Source organism: Vicugna pacos, chromosome 22, assembly GCF_048564905.1.
Source record: "Vicugna pacos chromosome 22, VicPac4, whole genome shotgun sequence".
Lineage (NCBI taxonomy): Eukaryota > Metazoa > Chordata > Mammalia > Artiodactyla > Camelidae > Vicugna > Vicugna pacos.
This window is the reverse complement of record NC_133008.1, coordinates 31,801,114-31,823,830: the sequence shown is the minus strand read 5'-3', so window position 1 is coordinate 31,823,830 and position 22,717 is coordinate 31,801,114. Positions and strand designations below refer to the sequence as shown.

General features: G+C 62.6%; 2 protein-coding genes and 1 long non-coding RNA gene across 14 annotated transcripts in view; 1 reads left to right on the top strand and 2 right to left on the bottom strand.

Moving 5' to 3' along the window:
* Positions 1–211: 211 nt before the first annotated feature.
* UQCR11 (ubiquinol-cytochrome c reductase, complex III subunit XI) lies at positions 212–3,505 on the bottom strand. The gene is made up of 3 exons (XM_031673942.2): positions 3,372–3,505; positions 901–1,048; positions 212–365 (listed from the first exon to the last, which is right to left on the bottom strand). The coding sequence occupies exons 1-2, from the start codon at positions 3,419–3,421 to the stop codon at positions 928–930; spliced, it is 171 nt and encodes a 56-aa protein (XP_031529802.1). The 5' UTR covers positions 3,422–3,505; the 3' UTR covers positions 212–365; positions 901–927.
* Positions 1,043–18,533, top strand: LOC140688508 (uncharacterized). The gene is made up of 4 exons (XR_012063253.1): positions 1,043–1,955; positions 2,211–3,772; positions 17,793–17,859; positions 17,941–18,533. It is a non-coding gene; the product is annotated as an uncharacterized lncRNA (long non-coding RNA).
* TCF3 (transcription factor 3) overlaps positions 6,004–22,717 on the bottom strand; it is a 33,752-nt gene continuing 17,038 nt past the window's right edge. Inside the window, exons 5-20 of one of the 12 annotated variants that reach the window (XR_012063251.1) lie at positions 22,601–22,679; positions 19,983–20,050; positions 18,617–18,746; positions 17,966–18,015; positions 16,662–16,764; positions 16,417–16,583; positions 16,201–16,333; positions 15,717–15,775; positions 15,532–15,610; positions 14,655–14,728; positions 14,207–14,470; positions 14,024–14,126; positions 10,994–11,129; positions 10,558–10,793; positions 8,337–8,563; positions 6,004–8,165 (exon numbers count right to left, since the gene is read on the bottom strand). Coding sequence is in view for 10 of the 12 variants with exons in the window: in XM_072948075.1 (XP_072804176.1) it covers positions 8,023–8,165; positions 10,558–10,793; positions 10,994–11,129; positions 14,024–14,126; positions 14,207–14,470; positions 14,655–14,728; positions 15,532–15,610; positions 15,717–15,775; positions 16,201–16,333; positions 16,417–16,583; positions 16,662–16,764; positions 17,966–18,015; positions 18,617–18,746; positions 19,983–20,050; positions 22,601–22,679 (1,824 nt within the window). In the remaining 2 variants the exon portion in view is untranslated. Of the gene's footprint in view, positions 8,166–8,336; positions 8,564–10,557; positions 10,794–10,993; positions 11,130–14,023; positions 14,127–14,206; positions 14,471–14,654; positions 14,729–15,531; positions 15,611–15,716; positions 15,776–16,200; positions 16,334–16,416; positions 16,584–16,661; positions 16,765–17,965; positions 18,016–18,616; positions 18,747–19,982; positions 20,051–22,600; positions 22,680–22,717 lie in introns of those variants that run through there. The other 11 variants (XR_012063252.1, XM_072948075.1, XM_072948076.1 and 8 more) reach the window with 11 other exon arrangements.

Genomic DNA, 22,717 nt, shown 5'->3' with positions numbered 1-22,717 from the left:
AGTTTGTTGTTTTAAGCTACTAAATCAGGGAGTAACTTGTTAAGACAGTGAGAGGTAAGAACACTGTGCAGGTACCGTCCATTAAGCATGTTAAATAATATTTCTGCCGGCCACTGGGAAGCTCCTAGATTTGCACAGTTTTAGAGCTGAAAGGATCCCTGGGGCCCCTGGGCTTGCAGACAAGGTAACCAAGCCCCAGCGTGAGCACGTCCAGGTTTCAGAGTGAGTTTAATGCTGTGTGTGTTCACACACCAAAGCTATTTTCACAAACACAGTCTAACTCGTGCTGTGAATTTCCTCCAGGTCCATCCTGAGCGCGTGGGCTGTTCCAGAGGCAGATGGAAGGAGGCAGCACTGCCAGATACCTGGAGGGGAACAGAGCAGGGTGAGCAGCAGGCTCCCGGCTCCCTCGTTCTTTGGAGAAGGAAGGTGCTGGGCACCGAGGAGGGATGCACACGCTGCGGCCAGGCTCTGAGACGGGATCTGGCTGTGAGGCCTAGGAGTCTGGGAGGCGGGGTTGCACATGCTCCAGACTGTCAGGTGGACAGCACAGCACCAGCATCATCTGCTCACAGCTGCCCATCCGGGGGCCAGCCTCCACCTTCCCCATCTGTAAAATGGGGCATCCCTCCGTCCACCCAGGGCTGGGCAGGCTGAGACCCAGAAGCAGTGCCCACTCCCCAGTCCCACAGACGGAGGCTGCCAGCTGGCCCCTCTGCGCTGCTGTGCAGGTGCTTAAAGAGGCCTGTGCAGAACTCCGCCCTCAGGCAGAATTCTCCAGGTAAGCCCTCCAGCCCTGCTGCCCCAGCCGTGTGGGGAGCACGCCTGCGGGGGTGGGGGGCCTGCTCCTCCACTGCTTGTAATCACAGGCTACACCCACCAACAGCTGCTAAAACTTACCAGCGGGGTTCAGGGGGGTCAGTTTAATTAATCATTCTTCTTAAACTTGCCGTTGATGTAGGGAACCCAGTCCAGAATCAGCCTCCAGTCAGTGGCCCACACGAGCCCCACGGTGCCCACAGCGCCCCACATGCCCGCTGTCGGAATCCTGCAAGGACAGTGCAGGTCAGGCCCCCTGCCCCTGGTAGCACATCTGGACCCTCCACCCCAAGCTGCTTATTTATCAGGTGGCCGCCACGCACCGGGCCCTGCCCAGCCTGTGGACACAGCCTGCTAATGCCCCCACAGGCAGGCACGATGACCCCAAGGCCACTCCATTCCCATCTGCTTTCATGTGGGATCTGCTTCAGGTTTTATCTGAGGAATTCTGCTGAAAATAGGAAAAGCCCAAGCTTATAACCACGAGGATAGCTAAGGTTTGCACGTAAGCACGTCATGCAGTTTACAGCAACTCAACCTGAGACAGTCATGGGACCAAGGGAGGTGTGAGCTGTTGATGAGGCAAGCAAGGCACAGAGAGGGCAAGTCTTTGCCCTGAGACACACAGCCCACCAGACGCAGAGCCGAGGCAAGGGGCTCCAAGACCACCACACACCACACTTAGGTCTCGCAATGGGCAGGGTCCAGGACAGCCCCAACGGTCCCACCCCCTCGTACAGCCACCCCACTTAGAGTGTCCGCAGGACCAGTCACTCGCCTCTAGTGAACCACACACGGGGAGAGCATGGGATGTCACTTCCGAGACAGGGTTATAAAGACTGTGGCTCCATCCTGGGCACTCTTCCTCGCTCCATCTGCTCTGAGGGGAGCCAGCTGCCACTTTGTGAGCTGCCCTGCAGAGGGGCCCTCCTGGCAAGAGAAATGAGGGTGGCCCCCTATCCACAACCACAGGTGTGAGCTTGGAAACAGTCCCCAGTCAAGCCTTCAGATGAGACCCTGAGCAGAGGATCCAGCTCAGCTGTGTCCGAATTCCTGACCCACAGAAACAGATACTGAATGTAAAGCCAAGAAGTTTGGCAGGCTGTTCTTTACACAGCGAGAGGCAGCTCTTACAGGTTCCATTGCTGGCCTGTGTAGGGTCAGTTTGTACATGGGTGCCCTCCTCACTGGGTCGCAGTAAACCGTGTGCCTGGGGTGGGGGTGGGGGGAGGCTGAAGGCTTGTGCTTCCATAGGACCAACAACCCCCGCCCCCTGCGAAGAGGCCCACACAATTCAGTTTTGCGCCTGGTGGGGTCAGGGGTCACTGATGCTTTTGGAACAGGCTCTGGGGTGGGTGTGGTGAACAGAAAGGGAATTTTTCCTCCCACAGGTCAATAGCTTTGAGAGCTATTAATGTCAGAGGAGCCTCCCTCATGGAGGCCCCATCATCCTAGCCTCCTGCCTTGGGGCCCTGTTGACCGGCACAGGGAGGAAAGCAGCCATGAACCTGACCTCCCTGGGGTGCCGAGGAAGGATGCAGAGAACGGTGATGCTGACAGTCCCTTGTGCAAGGACCATTCCTCCCCTTTCTCCCAGGGAGCGGGCTGACACGCAGGGTGCCCAGCTGCTGAGCTGCGGTCCGAGACACAGCCCCACAGTGCCTCCTGGGCATGAGTCCTACTTCCTGGGCCCTGCAAGCCAGTGGCGAGTGGGACAGGGCTGCACCCCAGCCTTGATTATTTGACATCAGCCTCGTAGGGTGGGTCACATCGGTTTACTTTTCCTTGTCCACGAACTAGAATGTCAGCCACAAAGGTTCCTTTTATCTCTGTGTTTCTGGCACCCAGTTCAGTGCTAGGTGCTCACCCACGCTAGGTGCTCAGTGAGTGCTTGCCAACTGACTAAACCCTGGATGAGGGTGTCCGCTGCTCTGACCAGTACGCATGGGAGCGGACCAGCAGCGCCCGAGGGCTTCCGAGCCAGGGCGGGAGGGGCTGCAGGGGCCGCTGGTGGTCCCACCCGAAGCCAGGGACGGCCGCCTTCGTCCGGGGCCAGTGTCGCCCCAGCTGTAAAGCGCCACTGTCACTGTTCACCTGAAGGTCCCTAGCAGCGCCACTGTCCAAGGGCAGCCCCTACCCGTCATCTCCCTGTCGGGGCTTGGGGGCACGACTGCCGAGTATAGGCCCCTGTTAACTAGCTCTCCGCGCGGCATGGGCACCCCCATCCCGGCTGCCACGTGGAGTCTCCCGAATCCCACCCGCCTCCCACGGGGAACGCAGGGACAGGTGCAGCCGCTGGCTTCACAACAACGTCAGACAAACGCAAAGGCAGTGAGCGTACAGGGTCAGTTTCCAGACCCCAAGAGCTGAGCGCGGGGCGCGGGCCGGGTGGGCACCTCCCGAGTGGGCACCATCGCGGCCGCCAGGGCGAGCGGCTCCGCCTCGGGGTCGGGAGCCCGCCACGCGCGTGTGCGTGAGGGAGACCGCGCTGCCGCTCCGTGACCCAGTGTCCCGATCTGGGGCTGGGCAGGGCAAGGGGTCCGGGTCCTCACCAGTTTCTGGCCAGCTCGCGGTAGCGCGGGCCCAGGAACCTGCTCAGCATCGCGGCGCCGTCCCAGCTCAGGGTGACCCCAGCCCCGCCGGTCCGGGCGCACTGCGCAAGCGCCGACACCGCAGCGCGCAGGCCCGCCGGGAGGCCCCGCCCGGGAGGGCTGACCGTGCGAGACTCGGAGTCCGCGTCGCTGCGTGCGCAGACTCGGAAGACACTTGGAGTCGCTTCCGGGGGGCCCGGAAGTCGTGGATGAACGCAGGCCAGAGCGGGCGTGCCCGGGAGGTGGGGCTTACCGGCCACGTGACTCGAGGACGCTGACTCCACCTCTCAGCTCCAGCAGCCGGAGGGGCCCCCTAGCTGTGCAACCTCTAGCTGCTGTTTCTGGCCCGCAACATTTGTCTGGTGAGTTTGTGTCCTGACTGCGTGTCAGAACTGTATTTACAATTAAAGAAAGTGAGGCCAAACGGGAAGGGGCTTGTCCAGAGTCGCACAGAGGGGGAGGGTGGCGATTTGAACTCCCCCTTGGAGGACTTCGGGGTTGTCACTGGACTCGCTGTCCGCAGGACCTTGGCCAGGTGGCAGAGCTTCCCCAAACCTCGATTTGCTCATCAGTAGTTGTCTGTTGCTTGGAGGACCTGTCGGAAATTTTGGGGACGTTTCGTTTGAGAGTAATTCCTCATTCCTGCCTCAAAGGGAGGCTTGGCTTCTCACACTGTCAGCATTTCGGAACCTCCTGTTAGCTGACGGACCGGGGACAGGCGGGCTCTCCTCGCTTTGTTTCTGCCGCCCCAGGCTCGCTCGGGCTCGACTTCCACAGTCACCGCCAGCGTCGAATGTTGGGTTGGAGATGAAGACTAGACACCATAGGTTTTGTCTGCCCAGCCTGGCCCGTCCTCCTGGGATCGGCTTCTCGGCACCCTCCAAGACTGCGTTTCCCAGGGGCTGCAGGTTCCTACCTGCCCCTGGCCACCCATTGGAGGTTGGTGGGAGACCACCGTCTGGGCAAGGGGGCAGGGTACTCATTGCTACCGGGTTGGACATTTTTTTTTGTCCTTTTAAGTTGCTCTGGGGGTTTTTGAGCTTGGGACCAGGGAAGACCCAAATAAGCCTCTGTCCTTGACGGAAACTTAAAAAGTGACATGTAGGGAACCACCCTGAAGATTGTTGAGAGAGGATCCATGAGACTGAAGAAGACCTGCCTGGAAAGATGAGCAGAGGAGGGCAGCCTTGGGGCTGCAGATCCTGGATCCATCCATTTCTGAAGCTCTGTCTCATTGCTCCTGCTTGATGCACTTTAGCTCTTGAGGCATAATACTTTTTGTTTCAAGTTACAAAAACGAAAATTGGTTTAAGAGGAAAGAAGGAAGTTTTATGGCATGTTGGATGTCTTCAGGCACAGCTGGATCCAGGAGTCTAGCAATTCATTATGAATCCCTCTCCGTCTCTCAGCAGTTCTTTCCTCTGTGCTGCCCTCACTCTCTGGTGAACTCTCTCTGAGCAGAGACCCCCAGAAACTCTGGGTTGACATTCCAGCAACCCTTGCAGGAATATGCCCTTTCCCCAGTAATTGTAGAAAGCAGTTCTCGTGAGCCTGCTGTGGAGGCAGGACAGAGTCAGCCCCTCTCATGTGGGGATGTGAGCTGGAGTTGGGGAGGATCCCTTAAAGAGAGCTGGGTTCTGTGACCAGAAGAGATGATGGAAGAGAAGCAGAAACGGTCACCCTCCCTTGTGCCCCACTGGCCCTCTGCCCAGGTGTCCTGCGCACACACCCACCACCCCAGCTTCCCTGCAGCCTGCTCCCTGCCCACCTGATTTCTGTGAGCTGAGTTGGGCGGTTGATCCTTCCAGAAATGTCTGCAGAGCTGTCCTTTGCTGGGACAGAGGCAGTGCCTCACCTGTGACAATTTTGGCACCTTTAAGATATTTTAAACCCCTTTACTGAGAGAGAATTCACGCACCATGGAGTTCATCCATTCAGTGGATTTTGGTGCATTCGTGACTTATGTTCAAAACCAGCAGGCAGCCTTTCCCCAGGAGCTGGTCAGCCTTCACATGGCTGGGAGCCCTATTCCCCCGCTGGCCCAGGGAGCTTTGCTTCCAAGAGGAGGAGGAATTGCTGTGGGCGTCAGTCCACGGCTCTGCTGGCCTCGCTCACCACCGCCGTCACGCCCCACTTGACACCCCCTCAAAAGGACGCATTCGGGTCCCGACCAGCCCCCTCCCCACCTGTGAGTGGAAACGTATTTGGAAATAAGGTCTTTGCAGACCTGACTAGCTGAGCTGAGGTCGGACTGGAGAGTCTGCGGCCCTAAGCCAATGACAGGTATTGGTGTAAGAGGGACCTGTGGACGGACATGCAGGCGGAGACTGGGGTCGTGCCCAGGCCCCGGAGCTGGAAGAGGTGGGGAGGGCCTGGGACTTCTGGACTCCAGAGATGACGGATCCCTGGGGTTTCAGGCCCCACCCTGCGCCCACCCCCACAGCTGCTGTAGCGGCCCCAGGAGAGAGACACACACAGGAGGCGTGCCCATGTGCGCGCACCCCCAGCGCCGTACTTTGCCGAGTGTGCCCAGGCCACCTGGCGAGCACCCGCCTGGCCCCACTTCCATCCGTAAAGACCCGGGACAGCCAAGTGTTGTAAAATGCCACGTTTATTGCTACAGTGCTGTTATGTACATGACCGGTCCCCGAGCCGACTTTAAAGAGGATTATTGAAAAATCCCAAAGAATCCAGCCAGCTGTGTTGACATTTTATAAAGTCATTTTTCTTAAAAAAATTTTTTAAGTCAGTTATCCTGAGGCACTCTGAGCACGATTTCCCCAGTAATTGTGGTTCTTCCTCCCCCCAAGGCTACTTTTCCCATGCTGGGTTAATCTCACTTTATATATATATAAAACTTAAATTATGTATGTAACACACAGTTCAAAAGTCAGCAGGCCTCAGGCGCTGCAAGGCCCCTGGGCCCCTGCCCATCCGGGCCTGTGGGCAAGACCAGAAAGAGGGGAACTGAGGCAGGAGGGTCACCTAGAGAGTGGCCTGACCGGCCTGGGGGACAGACCCAGGGGTGAAGAGGCGGCCTCGGCCCCGCGCTGGGACGTCCCACCTGTGCTGGCCTCGGGGTTCCCTCAGCCTTGGGCAGTTCCAGTCATGGGGGGTCAGGCCGACCCGTGCTTGGGGATGAGGGTGGGGGGTCTTGGGGGAGATCACCCAGATGCGGGTGGGGTGCAACACAGCCAGCCTGGGGGTCCACAAGGCCTCTACTGGGGTGGGGGTAAGGAGAGGGAAGCCAAGACCCCAGCAGGCCTGACTGCACCCAGGTGACACATAGGGTGAGCAACACCCTGGGCTTTCCCAGGCCTCCGGGGACAAGTGTGTCCCCCAACCACAAAGGACAAGAGGGGCCCTCAGGGAGGCCTGGGGGCGAGTGGCCCCCACTCCTGGTTTGCAGCTGGTAAACGCCCATTCCCAGGGCCCTTCTGGGCAGGGGGCCCTGTACCTTCTCCCTGCTCCATCCACAGCTGGATGGTCGCCTGAGGAGTGGGGGGTTCTGTGCTGGCCCCAGGCCCCAGCCCCTCTGCTGTTTACAGAACAGGCTCCTGGTGGGAGGAAGGAAGGAAGGACAGACAGGGTATCTGTGGGGCCCCCCCCACTGATAGTGCCGTCTGCCCACCAAGCAAGGGCGGTCCTAGTAAGTCCCGCTTTGGAGGCCCGAGACCACGGGGAGGGGGTTGGGGGAGGAGGACCCTAGGCAGTTTCACCCACCTCCCTGCCCTGCCTGAGCCCAGGGTGTCCTGCTTCCTGAGGGGGAGGGGATGGGGCAGGGAGCCCCCCACCCGGGAAAGGACCACCCACCCCTTCACAGGCAGCAACACGAAGAGAACAAAGCCCCGAGTCTGAAGAGAACACGCGGGACAAGGCCCACGGTTCCCATTCTCTGCTTTGCGTCTGGTGCCCACGTGGGTGGGGACCGCAGGTTTACACTGGGTCCTTTTAGTACTTTTAATAAACTGCTTGATCATGAAATGCAACGCTCAGTCCTAGAAACAGCAGCAGAAATAGCAAGAGACACAAGATTTTTATACAAAAAAATGTTGCTTACAAAACATATGCAAAAAAACTTAAAAAAAAAAGATCAAAGGCATCCTTCTTGCTAGTTTCCTCCTGCATAAAAAAAGATCTAACTAAGGCTCCTTTTATTTCCTTAAAAAAAGTATCGGGCGTAGGCACGGCGTGCTGGCGGCTCCTGGCCGGGCGGCTCCGGCGGCACCTCCCTCCAGCGAGCAACACGGTTAATTAACTTCTCCCCGTTTTATACTTAAGGCATTTTTTCTTCTTTTCTAACGAAGTGTATATATTTCCTGTTCACTTTCTCTCTGGTTTTTGTTCCCCCCCAATCTCCCCAAGAAAGACCCCCCTGGGGGCCGAGATGCCATTTCAGGGTCCACCAGGCCAGTGGCAGGGCAGTGGGGCAGTGTCGCCTCAGGAGCTGCGACCACTGGGGCCTCCAGTCTGTGTGGCTCGCTGCTGACCACGGCGCGTGCGGGGCGCGGACCATCCGGCCCAGGTTGAGGGCAGGGATGGGGACCGGGTGCCTGGTGTGACCGTCCCGGGTTAGACCAAGGTCGGGTCACCCATCTGGGCGGCACTCCTCTCACAGGTGCCCGGCGGGGTTGTGGGCCTCGCCCAGGCTCGGGTGGGCAGCCGACAGCACCATCTGGGGGTCTCCGACCACGCCTGACACCTTCTCCTCTTCCCGGCGCTTCAAGCAGGCGGCTTTGGGGTTGAGGTTACGCTCTGGGGGGGAGGGGAGAGCACTGTGGGAGAGGGTCCCCAGGAGAGGACAAACGCGAGTGGGGAATTGGGGATGGTCAGGCAGGGAGCTGCCGTGGCCGCCTCCGTTTCCACCCGTCCCTGCCCGAGAAGGCCGGGCGAGGACGGGGCAGGGGCTCCGGGCCGGGCGCCTACCTCGCACCTGCTGCTCCAGGCCCAGGATGACCTGCACGGCCTGCTGCAGGATGAGCAGTTTGGTCTGCGCCTTGTCCGACTTGAGGTGCAGCTGGCACATGCGCCCCAGCTCCCGGAAGGCCTCGTTAATGTCCCGCACGCGCACCCGCTCCCGCGCGTTATTGGCCATCCGCCTCTCCCGGTCCCTCAGGTCTTTCTCCTCCAGGGACAGCACCTCCTCCGTACTGCTGGGTCACAGCACCGGGGCCTCCGTTAGTCCCCCACCAGGGGTCGTGGGGAGGGAACCCGCTGGCTGTGTGTGTGCGTGCCTTGGCTGCAAGCTTGTGTGTGCACGGGCAACATACCTGGGGCGCAGGGACCGCAGACGTATGCACCCCTGGCCCCAGCTCTGGGTGCGCTGTGTGCGTCACACACCCAGGCAGACCCGCGCCTGACTGACCCCACGACACTGTCGGTGGGGCCTCCATCCCCAGCTGGGTGTCTCCAGGGAGCGGAGACGCATCCCTTGCCCCTGCCAGTTCCGTGTGCCCCAGGGCTGGTCTGGAGCCCCTCCTGGGATGACGACCTTCCCCTTTCAGAGCAGTCACTTGCTGGGTGAGGGAGAGCTGGGCCTGGCTGCACCGGCCTCTGGTATAAAAGGCCCAGAAGACCCTAGCTTAGCAGGCAAAGGCCTGGGACTCTTAGTTCCCGAGACCCTACACTCCCAGAGGGGCCTCAGAAATGCATTTGCCCCATGGCGAACTCTGGCTGCCCAAGAGCTGCGGCCACCGTGAGCACTGGCCCCGGGCTCGGAGCAGCAGCTCCCTGGGCCCCCGGCACTTCTGCTGTGAGGCTCCAGTTCACCGAGCGCCTGCTGCGTGGTGGGCAGGGTGTCGGGCCAACACACAGGAGCCTGGAATGGGGGCTCAGACAGCCACCTGCCTACCCACGGAGCCCAAACCCCCGCTCAGGCCCCACAGCTGTGTTGCACGCGGCCCTGCATTGACCTCCCTCTCTGCCTGGTGCCGACCAGTAGGATGGGCCGGTCTCACTCAGGACACCCACCCACCCTGCCCTCGGGCCTGAGCGATCCCTCCGGGTGGCGGCGGTGGCGGCAGAGGCCCGGATCCCAGGACAAGCAGCAGACCAAACTGACAGTCAGGCCTCGGGTCCCCTTTCTTCCCTCAAGTCCCAAGGAAGGCCTTGGGGGAGGAAAGGCCCAGTCGCAGCCCTGCCATTCCAGTGCTCGGGCACAAGTGCGAGGTGAGGAGGGCGGCCGGTGGGAGCGAGGAGATGGGCGGCCGGGAAGGGGGAGCGCGGGAGGCAGAGAGCAGAGAGGCAGGCGCAGGGGACACCGCCATGGAGACGCGGAAACCTCAGAGCTGAGGGGACAGCGGGTGGCAGGCCAGGGCCCTAGCTCCAGTCCAAGCGACAGTGCTGCAGGAGAGAAAGGGTTAACGGGGTGGCAGGATGGGAGGTTAAGGAAGCAGCTGGGAGGAAGGGATCACCCTTCCTGATCCTCACCCAGCCCCGGGGGTGGGGGTGAACCCCAACTGCAGATGGGGACTGAGGGGCTCAAGAAGCCCCACAAGGGGTCTGCTCAGAACAACAGACTGATGGCTGCTGGGACCCAGGAAATGCCAGCCCCTGCCAGCTGGGCTCTGCGCTTCCTGAGAAGTAAGGGGCAGGCAGGCAGAGGGCCCCAGGCCCAGGATGCACTTCTGTGCCCAAGTGCCTGGGTACACAGAGCTGGAAGTGCAGTCTCTTCCTCTCAGTGTGTGTGGGGGACACTGGGGCCAGGCCAGGCAGAGGGCCAGCAGTCAAGACGGAAGGAGATCACTGTGGGGGATGGCCACATAATGTGGAGATCACTGCAGGGAAAGGTCACAGTGAGGGACGGGGAGAGGTCCCAGGAGGGGAGATGAGGTTAGAGCAGAGGACATCACTGCGGGGTGGGGGAGTCCTCACAGTGAGTAGGGGACATCACTGTAGGTCACAGGGAGCTGGGGGGGAAATCACAGCAGGGAAAGTGGTCACAGTGGGGCAGACTCCTGGGGGGAGGTGGGAGTCACAGCAGGGGAAGGTCAAAGCAAGGGAGGGGGAAAGAGGTGGGAGCAGAGTGGAGCAGGTCACTGCAGGGGAAAGGCACAAGGAGGGGGAGACAGCACAGTTGGGGGGTCACTGCAGGGAAGGCTGGCTCCAGGAAGCAGCGGTGGGGGAGGGGAGTGGCGCCCCCACTGACCTCGCACCTGCTGCTCCAGGTTCAGGATGACCGACACCGCCTGGTGCAGGATGAGCAGTTTGGTCTGGGGCTTCTCACTGTTGAGGTGCAGCTGGCACATGCGCCCCAGCTCCTTAAAAGCCTCATTGATGTCTCGGACCCGCAGCCGCTCCCGCGCGTTATTGGCCACCCGGCGCTCCTTCTCCCGCTCAGCCTTCTGCTCTGGGGGGAGAAGGTCGTCCTCGTCCTCGTCCGGGCTACAGGGCCGGGGGCCAGAGGGAGACAGTGAGGCGGGGCCGGGCGCGGGGCCCGCCACGGCCTCCTCGGGGAGTGGGCGCCCTGTGCGTGTGCGCGTGCGCCCTGGGGAGAGGGCGCCCTGTGCGTGTGCGCGTGCGCCCTGGGGAGGGGGCGCCGTCTGCGTGTGCGCATGCGCGGGGGGCGGGGGCGAGGGCGGCACCTGGTCCGGGTCCGCGCGGGCTTCAGATCCCTCTTCTCCTCCTCGGCGTGCTCGCCCACCGCCGCGTTCTCCTCGTCCTCCTGCTCCTCCCGCTTGATCTCCCCGGCTCCGGAGGCGGCGGCGCCCCGCCCGAGTTCTGCAACGGCCAGGGTCAGGGTCAGGGCCACACCATGGCCCCGTCCCTCCCGGGGGGTGCAGCTCTCCTGCGACAGCCCGGCTTCCGTTGGCAAAAACCCGAAACGTCCACTGAAAATCAGACCCCTGCCTCATCCCCACCCCCCACAGGCACCAATCCCAGGCAGCAAGGAACCAAACGGGAAAAGCAAAACCTCGCCATCTTCAGAAGAGCACAGAAACATCGCTGCCACTCGGAAGCAGAGAACTATTTCCTAAATACTAAAGGAGCTGTCCTCAAAAGAAACAAATCAATAAACGAGTATCTCTAAACAGAGACTTCGGTCACCAAGGCACCACGAAGAACGCAAGAGGGCAAGTCACAGGACAGAAGGTACTCCTTACATATAAACCAACAAAGGACAGCTCTCTGCAACGAAAAAGTAACAACGAATCACGAAGAGCAGACGGCAGGGACACAGGAGGGTGCCAGCCGGACGGCGCTGTGCACGTCAGGAGTGAAAGACATCGTGCTCCTATCTAAGTTCTGCTCGCAGGTGCGGCCACTTTGGAAAACAGCTAGGCTAAAGCTGGAAAAGGTGGGCACATGAGTGCCCAGAAATTCAACCTGGAATCACACCTGCACCGGGAGCCGCGCCAGGCACGAAGGCCCAGGGTAGGGAAGGACCTAGGACCTGGTGCCCCATCTGGTCAGGGCCTGTCCCTGCACTCCCAGGGGGCGGGGTGGGGAGGGTGGCCGGGGGACCACCCAGCACTTCAGCAGCAATGGAGGGCACACAGCAGCGTGAACCCCACTACGCAGCCCTGGGAGCTAGCCTGGGCTCTCCAGCAGCTGATCCCCCGCCCCCCAGGGCCCTCAGATAAGAGACCAGGTCCGGGGGTGCTCCTCGGCACCGCTGACCTGGGGCTGGGCGTCCTTGGCACTGCTGGGGGTAGAAGAGCATCCCTGCCCCACACCCTGGACGCCGGGACCCGGCTGCTGTAACAAGCACAGACGTCCCCGGACCTGCCCACGGGCGAGAGCCGCGGTGTGCAGCGACAGAATCTGGAACCCAGGAAGCACTGACTCAGTGGCTCATTTCCGGGGTGCAGGGGGCTGGTATGGGGAGGGTGTGCAGGCAGGAGTGAGGATTGTGTGGTGGGCTCCAGGGTGGGGGCTCGTGGTCAGGGACGCACAGCACGCTACTGTCGCGACACGACATTGTTTTTCACAAGATCGGTGGGAGCGGGGGCGGTGGAAGCCAGGCTCAGCCACTGCCCGGCGTGGAGTCCCAGACCCTCCCCAGGCCTCAGTCCCCTTCATGGTGGCAGAGTCTGTGTTAAAGACCCTGGGACAGGCCACCATGACAACCAGGACAAACCCCAGTGTGCGCTCCCCAGACCCACACTCTTCCCCTCTCCCGTCAAGTGGATGGCCGGCCCCTCGCCTGCTGCAGGACACTCAGCGTGCTGTCACCTCATCAGACTTGAAACCCTCTCGACCTCACCCTGCTCCCGCTACTGCCAAACACCCCACAACTCCACTGGCGTGGCCATACCTGCTCTGGTCCAGTCTGGGTCCTCAACTCAGCACCCCAAGCAGTCCACACTCCTCCGTGTCCCTCAGCGCTGCCACCCCCCACCCCTGAGATGCAGAGACCCAGGCTCTGCTCCATCCAGACCCCATCCAGGCTCCCTACTCTAAACTCCAGCATGTGCCAAGGATGCCCAGACTGTACCCTAGGCTCCCTACTATAAACTCCAGCATGTGCCAAGGATGCCCAGACTGTACCCTAAACTGAAGATGGGAACCCCACCGCCTCCTCTACATTTGCAAATCCTGTGGGCTCTGCCTTCAGAACACCTGGAAGTCACCCACCATCACCCCTCTACTGCCCCTGCCTGGGCCAGCCCCTAGCATCCGTCCCCTCTACCCTGGTCTTTCCTTCTAGTCCTTTCCAGTCTGTCCGCCCCGCAGCGGCCACCAGAGATTGCCTCCTATGAGCACCTAAGTCAGGCCCCACACTCTGCCCAGTTCTCCAAGGATCCCACCTCCCTGGGGTAGAAGCCAGGTCCTCCCTGCAGCCCCCAAGGCCCTGCATGACCTGCCTCGTCCTCTCCCTGCCCTCTCATTTTCCCTAACTCTGCCTCAGCCACACAAGCCTCCTTGCTGTTCCCCCAACACACCAGGCATGGTCCTGCCCCAGGGCCTTTGCTCATGCTCCCCCAGGTGCCCGCCTGCTTTCACTCCTCCCCTACTCCATTCAAATATCACAATCTTGTCCCCACCACTAACTTAAAAATGACAGACCTCCTGCAGCTCTTCCCCTGCCCACTTTCTCCCCAACACCTGTCTCAATGCAATCACACCACCTTCCAGCCTCCACACTCCACATCCCCCCTTCTCTGGTCAATCCCTTCTAGCCCCCCGTGCCTAGAGGGGTGCCAGGCACACAGTGGATGCTCAACATACGCCTGTTGGGTAAACAGCGTTGACCTGGTGGGCCCTCCTCCCTTCCAAGGGGAGTCGACCAAGGGACCTTGCCGGCCTCTCTGGGCCTCTAGGTGGTACCTTCACATAGTCTGGCTCCCACCCCTGTGGGACCCCAGCACTTGGCCTGCTAGGGATTCCCTGGGGAGGAGTGAGTGTGGTGGGTGAACCACCCTCACCAGGCCCCTGAACCTGTTTCCTCAACTGGAAATGGGGGTGGACAGCCCACAGGCTGCCGGGAAGGCCTGGCAATGGCGTGGGGTCTGAGCCCCAGCCCCATGCATGGAGGGTCTCAGTCCCTCTGCCATCCCTGTTTTCCAGAGGAGGAATATATGGCTTAGGGGGTGACGCCCGCCGACCGGGCCCCCACACCACAGTTGACCCTGAACTGCACCACCCTGCCCAGCCAATGACGCAGGGCTCACCGCTATAGGAGTCGGGTGGCCGGGAGAGTTCGGGGAGGGCCACGTGGTTGTGCATGAGGCTGCCGCTGCCCGAGAGCCCGTCCTCCGAGGGGCCGCCTCCCACCTGTGGACGAGGAGGGGTCATCAGCGCTGGGCTGGCCCTGCTGCCCGCCTGCCCTCGACCCGCCCTCGACCCGCACTCACCAGGCCAGCGGGCCGTCCACCCAGCGGCATGACGGGGCCAGCGAAGCCTGGGGCCAGCACCCCATGACTGGGTGGAAGCCCGTGCACGTCCCCTGCTGTCCCCACAGCATGGCTGCGCAAGACGTGGATGGCCTCGTCCAGGTGGTCCTCCATCTTGTGCTGCTGCGGAGGGGCTGGGGGTGAGGGGCGTGGGCCGCCAGCACCCCGTGCGGCCCAGCACGGCCAGTTTTGGACCTCATTCCCGACAGACTGACTGAGTTCACCCTGGTCAAAGAGCACCTGTCCTGTGGCACACTCTGCTGGTCCTCAAGGGCTCTTACAGGACATGGTTCCAGTGTCACGTGGGGCGCGGCCACAGAGGACACACGGACTTGCCCCCCCAGGGCCTCCCACCCCAGAAACGGGCATCCCTGTTGGCGCGCCCCGCCCCGGCCCCCAGGACGCTCACCAGGCTGTGCAGGCCACCATCATAGCTGGGTGATAAGGCGCCGGGGGCTCCCGCTCGGGGCCACTGTGATGTTCCTGTAAGGGGCAGGAGGCGTTGAGTGGGCAGGGGGTCGGGAAAGGAGGGGCCGTGATGCCAGGGCTGGCCACACGAGGGCGCCCATGCCTGCAGAGCCGGGAAGGCCTCGAGTGGGGATCTCAGCCCAGCTGGCCTGGTAGCTCCGCATGGAACCCTGGGAGTGAGTCTCACTAGGCCGGGATGTGAACCTCATGGACAGGTCACGTCTTCAAGCCTGTTTCCCCAACTGCAAAATCCACACCTGGACCCCTCTGCCAGGAAGGCGGCTCGCGCGCACAGCAGGTGCCCGGGAGCTGGCTCCTCCCAGGCCAGGGAACGGTGAGGGCCTGCAGGCTTTTTTAATGCAACTGCCCAGGCCTTCCAGAAAGCTCTGGCCCTCACTTCTCAGACCCCGCGGAATGCCAGGTGCATCCTCCCGAGGACTGGAGGAGCCTGCCCCCTCAGCAGAGCCACACACAAGGTATGCAGCTGAGGCCTAAAACCTCGGGGGTTAATCAGCGCCAGCATGTATGTGTCCTGGAGGCTGGGCACGAGCCTCAGGCCGGCTGCCCTGGCCCCTTGGAGGCCCACGCCCTGCTGGGTCCCACCTAACCCCTCCGGCTCACACTGGAACTGCTGCATCCTGCGTCCTAGCCTCTGCCCATGCTGTGACCTGAGAGCACTGGCTTGGAGGCCACCTCCTTCAGGCAGCCTTCCCAGATGGCCATAGGACGGTGAGCTCTAAAGCAACTGGTTGTCCAGCTCCCTGCCCACCCGGAGCTGCAGCCACCAGACCGCCTCCCTCCCCTAGCATGGCACAGACCTGCTAGGCCCTGCGGGGAGCCCACCGGGGTCGAGGGGCTGGACGAGAAGTTATTGCTTGAGTGATCCGGGGAGTAGATCTGCGATGGGGGCAAGGAGAAAGAGCCAACAGGCAGCAGGTCAGGGGCCAGCCTCTCAGAGTCACAGGCCCAGCCACCTTGCCACGTACCATGTCCCGCAACTCACTGAGGCCAGCGCCTTCCCAAGGGCATCCCCAGAGCTGCTGGCCGTGGTCCCACGGGAGCCTGTGGGTGAGAAGAGGTGAGGCCCAACCTTGGGGATGCAGTGGCCCCGGCACGCAGGTCGGGCTTACATGCCTGCGCCGACGAAGCGCCCCCCTCCTGCACTTGGCTGCCCTGCAGACATGCCCCAGCCCGGCCCTGGGCAGCCCAAGTCCCAGCCCAAGTTCCCGACATCTCACTACGGGACCCCACGGCTGCTCTGGGAGCAGGCAGACCGCCAGGCTCTGGGGGAGCAGCTCCCCTCCGTGAGCCTGTTTCCCCAAATATAAAGTGGGATTCACTCTTCAGAAAGCTGTCTGGGAAGACCTGCAGGGCCCAAGGTGCAAAGCACCGCACGGGGCTGGTCCAGGAAGGGGAATGACGTGAGCGTCGACGAGGGCCGTGCCCCGGCAGAACGCCCCCCCGGGAGCGCTGCGGAGGGGCCGTACCCAGGAGGCTGTCGGCCCCGCTGACGGGGGGTGTCTGGCTGGAGACGCTGCCGTAGGCGGCCGCGGGGGCCGAGGAGAAGGTGGACACGGCCGGGAGCCCCCCGTTCACCTCCGCTCCGTGCAGCTGGTAGCCCTGCGGGTGGGGGCGGGGCCAGACGGGGTCAGATGCGGGCACTGCCCACACCCCCGCCCCACAGGCCGCCCTGGGGGGCCTACCATGCGCTCGTGCTGGTGCAGGCCGCTGAACCCACCGCCACTGCTGCCCACGGAGCTGCTGCCGCCTGGCGCGAGGGGCAGTGGGGATGAGCCGCCACCTAGCATGGGCCCAAAGCCCGCCTGGCCTGGGGAGCTCCAGAGCTCAGCCGAGGGGTGCAGGCTGCCATCTGCGGAGAGGGGAACGGTGAGGTGGGCAGACCGGGGACCCCAGCCAGGGCCGTGTCCTAGGTGAGTCCCCTACGTACCTGCCAGGTAGAAGGGGGAGGGGTAGGCACTGCTGGAGGTCTTGGTGGACGAGTAGGCGGCGGTGTCCCGGCTGTAGTCCTCCCCTGAGCTGGGTGGGTACACCTGTGGGAGGGTGGGCAGGCTCAGGCAGGCGGGGCCGAGCAGGGTGAGGACCAGCCGGCCCCTGGCCCTCAGCTGGCCCCGTAGCAGGCTGCCCCTCTGCCAGGAAGGCAGTCCCCTTTGCTGCCCCTCGCCTGTGCCGCTCTGACCCTTCCCTCTAAAATGGCCCAGTGCTGAGGCTCTGCTGTTGCTTCTTCACCCCACCTCCTACTCGCCCCACAACCCCAGCCTCTGTAGACTGGACCCCCTGCCCAGAATGCCTTCCCACCCCTTAGTCCAGCAAACTCCTATTCACTCCTCAACCCCCAGCGGTGCCGCCTCCAGCCCTCCCTTCTCCCTTGTTCCCGCGGAACTGGAACCTCCCTAAGACCCAACCCTGATCACACAAGGCCTGGGGTCCTCAGAGGTGGGGCCCTGGGTTAACAGCCTGCCCCAGCTGCCCCAGACCAGCGAGACGGCAAAGGCGTTCTACAGTCAGCGTCACCTCTGATTGGCTGGTGCTGCCGGGCCCAGCAGTGGAGCAAGAAGTGGGTATGACTGCTGAGTGACTGGAGGAAAGAGTGGGCTCAGCTTTGATGGTGCAGGAAATTGAGGGGGAGGTGGTCAGGCGAGGAAAACACGGGTTGGTGACATCATGAGTTGAGACTGAAGAGAGCCTGTGCCCCCTGGTGGGGGCATGTGGACCTGGGGTGACGCAAGTGGGGCGGGCTGCATCAGCCTCGCGGCTCCTGCCGGGCCCAGCGCAGGAGCCAGGCAGGGAGGGTGGCAGCCAGGCTGGGGAATCCAGCAAATTGCCTTCTCTTCCAACGTGATTAAGCTGAGGGAGCAGGGCGCTGGGAGCCGCTGGTGGCTCGGCACCATCTGCTGGGCCTGGCACCCCGCCAACCAGCAGGCAGCGGGGTGAGGACACAGTGCAACTCCTAGCAGGGCAGCTGGGGGGACGGCAGGGTGGGAACTGTCTGGACTGGCCCCTGGGACGTCTTGCCTGCTCCCTGTCCTAGAACCCCTGATCACACCACTTTCTCTTAAAGTAGGAAGGATCCAGGCTAGACCTCAGAGGAACTTCCCGACTCCCGCAGAGGCCGTCTCTGGTCTGAGGTGGGACTCCCGGGGGGTCACGCAAACCCACAGCAGCTCACAGCCCAGTACCCCACTGACACATGGTGTGGCCTCTGGCAGGGGCCCCGCCTGTCCCAGGACTCACCGAGGACGGGAGGCCCGGTGGCACCTTCCGGACTTTCTTGGGCTGAGCGTCTGTCAGGAGCAAGAGGAGGCAGGGAGGGATGAGGGGGCCCTTCCCGCCTGGGACGCGCCGTCACTGGACAGGGAAGACGGCCCCCAGCCTGCACCTCCGAGGAGAGCCCCGAGCTACTGGTAAGACGGCTTAAACAAGACTTGGGTCCCTGTGCAAACTCGCAGGGCAGAGAGTGGACGCAAGGACGAGGGACATTTACCGAAGCCCCAGCTCTCAAGCCACTGGGTCCCGGGCCCCGTCTAGCGGCTGTGTGCATGTGGGTGGCTGGGCTATCTAAGCGGCCCCCCTAGTGTAGAGCTGGGGTGCTGCCTGCCCAGGTGTGTTCTGGGTAAGACATGGTGTTAGGACGCTTCCTTCAAGCGACAGTGCTGGCCCGCTGGCCGTGCACTCAAGTGTCCTCGAGTCAACAGCGTTAAACAGCGCGTCTTTACCTGGAAATGCCCCTCGCCCGAGGCCGTGTAGACCGTGTGGCCACGGGGCATGCCGAGACTGTGCCCCGCCCCCGGCCCGCACCCCGGCCCCCCGCCCACCCCGGTTCTGGGAGGCGCCCAGCAGGCTGCGGTCGCCCCTGGCCGCCCCGCCCCCCGCCGCCCCACTCACCCAGGCCGCCGTCCGCAGCTCTCCGCCGGGGGTGGCCGGAGTACGAGTAATACTGGGACCCGCCCTTGACACCCGAAGGGGACAGCGGCCCCGGGCTGCTCAGGGCCAGCTCGCTGGGCAGGAAGCCAGCCTAGGGGGGTAGGGTCATAACTGTCCGGCCTCCGCTTCCCCAGGCCAACTCCGCTCTGCGGGGTGACAGTGACCTGGGCCTGGGGACGTCCCTCGGGAGGGACGGGCGGCTCTCTCCTGACGCCGGTGGCACCTTGCTGATCTAACTCTATGGACTTATTTCCACGAAAGAAACACGGAGGAAGAAACACTGCTGCCGTCAGGCCGAAGCTGAGCCCCGTCCCTGGCGCTGCATGTAGTAAGCGCGCCTCCAGCGTTGGTGGGATCTGCTTGTCTTACTTGGCTCGTATCTTTTTCTTTCTTTTAAGGTAAACAGTTTAATCTCGCAAATGTTAAGTCTGAATGAAACCCTCTCCCCTCAACAGCATGAGTGACAGGGGTTCCAGCCCAGTTCCGCAGCCCCGGCGCTTCCGTCCGTAAAAGGGGCCTGCCAGCCAGTCCCCAGCGCAGGGGCAGCGTGGACGTGGTGCCGGCTGGCTCTCGGTAGCTGTGACGGCTGCGGCCCCGCAGAGGCCCGGTGAGCACATGAGTGTCACTGTCGGGGACCCAGATGCGCCCTGAGACTTGAGTTACAGGAATGAAAACCCTTGCGCGTGGGGAGGAGGGCCCCGAGGGGTGACCAGGATAGGAGGCCATGTGGGACCACTGTGTGGGTGCCTGTCCCTGTCGGCCGCATAGCTCAGGTCGGGTGACTGGGGGCCTGTGGGACAGCTCCCTGGAAGGGACTAGGGAGCAGGAGGTGCTGGGGCTGGACTGCAGGGCCAGGCTGGATGGAGCAAGGAATAGGGCCTCCGGGCCACGGGGATGGCCTGTTTTCCTGTCTGCCACTCCGGGGTGGGCAGGTGTCTCCTGGAGCCCCTTTAGCTGTGCATGGGGGCCCACAGGCTGGACCCCAGGCAAGGGAGCCGTGGGGCAGGGGCCATGGCCTCCCCAGTGTCCCCCCCCAACCCCGTCCACAGCCAGCCGGCCAGCCTGGCCCAGGGCCTGGGCCTGTTTAAGCTGCAGCTGGAGAGTGACCAGCACTCGGCTCGGCCCAGGAACCTTCCACAGATCAGGAGGCAATTGTGACGGATTTGTTTAAAACTAAAAGTAGGTGGGAACAAAAGGGGGCTGAGGGGCTACGTGGTGACCGTGGCCCCAACTGGGGCTCCCCAAGGCCCTACCCCCTGCACTGCCCCTGGTTTGGAGAACGGGTGCTGATGGGACCCCCGCCCTCCCACCCGCTGAGTGGCCTCACCTGAGTCAGGCCGCCGACACCCGCGTCTCTTGCGAAGGGGGTGTACGCACCCCTCTCACCACCCTTACCTGGAGGAAAGGAAGGAGGGTCACCTGGAGCCGACCTAGCGCCCAGCACGTGTCTGAACACAGCAGGCACGCCACTGTGCACAGCACTAGAACCAGAACTGTGTCGGGGCGTGGGTCTCCCCGCTGGCCTGGCGACAGGCGGAGGGACAAGTGGGGGCCTAGCCAGACGCTGTCTGCAAGTGACCTGCAGAGCATTCTGCAGGCCCACCACAGCCCCACACGTCCCGCCCAGAGGCAGGACTGCACTCACTCGGCTCCCCCTCCCTTCTCAAGCCTCAGTTGCCTCTGGTCAAGGTCGTGAAGAGTCAACGCCCCAGGGTGCTGGGCTCCCGGGGGACAGGCCGGGGTCCCTGGCACCTGCAAGGTTCAGTGCCCAGGCCCTGGGCTCCTAACCAAACTCCCGGCCAGGGTCAGGCCATGAACGAACATGTGATGTCCCTGGGGACACTGATCCAAGCGACTCAGTGTGAAGGGGCCCCTTCTCCGTGTGGGCGGGCAAGGTCCAGGCTTTGGGTGACACGAATGGACAAATACCTACAGCTACACGAACACCTGGATCCAGCCTGGCCTGAAGCAGCTCTCTGGATCAACCAGTACCTGAGCCATTTAAGTCTGTTTCTGGTTTAAGTTGGGCACCAATCCTGACGGAGGCTGGCCTTTATGCAGCCTTGCGGCTAGCAGGGAATTACAATGCTTGACTAATCTGATTCACTCACACTGGGGGGGGGGTCGGGGCGGGTACTTCCCCTGTATTTTAAAAGGACAACACTTTCAGCTAGGCTCCTGGAGCAAATGCCGTCTGGCAGGGCAGGAAGAGGGGCCGTGCTCCTCCCAACACGCTGGATGCCCCACAGGCTGTGCCCACCAACTCAAGCTCCCATGACCCATCTGGGCAGGTGACACTGGGCCCACCACTTGGGATGATGAATAAACCAAGACCTAGAGGCCAGAGAGGATTCGCCCTGTTCCAGTGAATGCACAGGGATGACACCAATGCTTCTGTCCTCCCAGGGTGAGTGTGGGGAGCAAAGCTGGCTGGCCCAGCCAGGGCTCTGGGACCCTCCCAGGAAAGTAACTCCCCCTGCAGGCTGGGGCTGCTGTGGTTCAGACCCTGCAAACAGCAGGCACCACATACAGGCTTCCTAAAAGGAAGGATGGGGAGCAAGAAGAGAAATCAGAAGTTCTAGGAAGGGACCCAATGGGTATACAGCAGGTGCCTAACCCATGCACTTGGGCTAGTGCATCAGAGTGTGAGAGTGAAATAAGGATAACCACTGAGGAGCAGAACCACCAGGTCTTGTCGAGGAGCCAGGCCAGGCTGGGGGCCCCACGGCAACAGGCAACGCCGCCTTCAGGGTCCCTGGCACTCACCACCCGCTGTACCACCCTGGCCACACCAACCCCGATCCGTGGTGAGAAAGCCGGGGCCCGGGGACGCCGATCGAGACCGTGCCTGCCTCCCCACTAGCAGGCTGCCCTCTCGGAGCTCCTCGGCCACAGGGGCAGGTGGCGGGTGTAGGACACAGCTGGGCCCTGGGCTGGGCTGGGCTGACCAGGCCCAGCCGTGGGAACTGCCCGTGCCCGGAAGAGGCGGGAGGAAGGAACAGCCGCCGGGGAACCAGCGTCACTACAGGTGCAGAGGCCACCCCAGGCCACCTCGTGGCCTGGGAGATGGGCACAGACGCCTGTCGGACTCAGCGGGTGCCTGTGCTGCCACCCCACTCCCAACTTCACAGGATTGCTCTCTGGCCACCCTCACCTGTCTAGCCCACAAAGGCTGGGCCCCCAGCCCAGCTTTCCCACTGGTCGGTCCCACCCAGAGACCTGTGGTCCACATGTCTCCCCCAGCAGCCACCCACCCTGCGACGCACCTTAGCCTGTGAACCAGTAATGACAGGCTCAGATGGGCCAACTTCACGTGGAAGGACCTCGTGTCTCAGGGCCACCGAGGCAGGGAACTAAAGCGCCCTCAGTGCACAGCAGCCTCCCCAGCCCCCCTGACCCCCCGGAGACACCAGCTTCACAGTCAGAACAGGGATGGGGTCTGGGGCTGGGGGGCGTGGGGACACAGTCAACCACCCGGGGCCTGGCAGTCCAGGACAGAGCCTGGTCCTTTCCCGCTGAGCCTCAGTCTGCGCGTCTTCGGCGGGGTGGCAGGGGGGCCTCCGGGCCTGGGGAGCTGGGTGAGTCCTCACCACCACCTGTGCAGGAGGTTCTGGGGGATCCCTGTCCCCACAGGTGGGGAAACCAGAGCTCGCGAGGGGACGGCCCTTGTCCAGGTCCCAGTCCTACCTCACAGTCAGGCTTCTGGGGCCCCAGGGAGAGTGGGCAGGCTGGCCTCAGAAAGCCATGCCCTGACCACCACCCCAAGTCACCGGGACTCCCGAGTCCACTTCCCAGCAGGCACCTGGCCAGTCCCCACTGACCCGGGGCTCCAGGTTGTGTCCACCTGTGTCCTCTCCTGTGTGTGACTCGCCTGGGAATCCCGGCACTTCAGTGTGCTGACCGCGCTCCAGGACCACGAGGGAGGGGCGCAGGGTGTGCACTCACCTCCGAGCCCGGGTCCCAAGAAAGTGGATGGAGAGAGGCCGCCGTGGGACTCGCTGAAGTGCCCGCCTTCGCTGTAGGTCTGTGGAGAGATGGGTCGGGGTGAGGGGTGCTGGGGCA

Coding starts and splice junctions, on each gene's coding strand:
- UQCR11 (XM_031673942.2), bottom strand. CDS start 3,421: ATGCTGAGCAGGTTCCTGGGCCCGCGCTACCGCGAGCTGGCCAGAAAC. Junction 1,049..3,371: donor CGCGAGCTGGCCAGAAACTG/GTGAGGACCCGG, acceptor CTGTCCTTGCAG/GATTCCGACAGCGGGCATGT.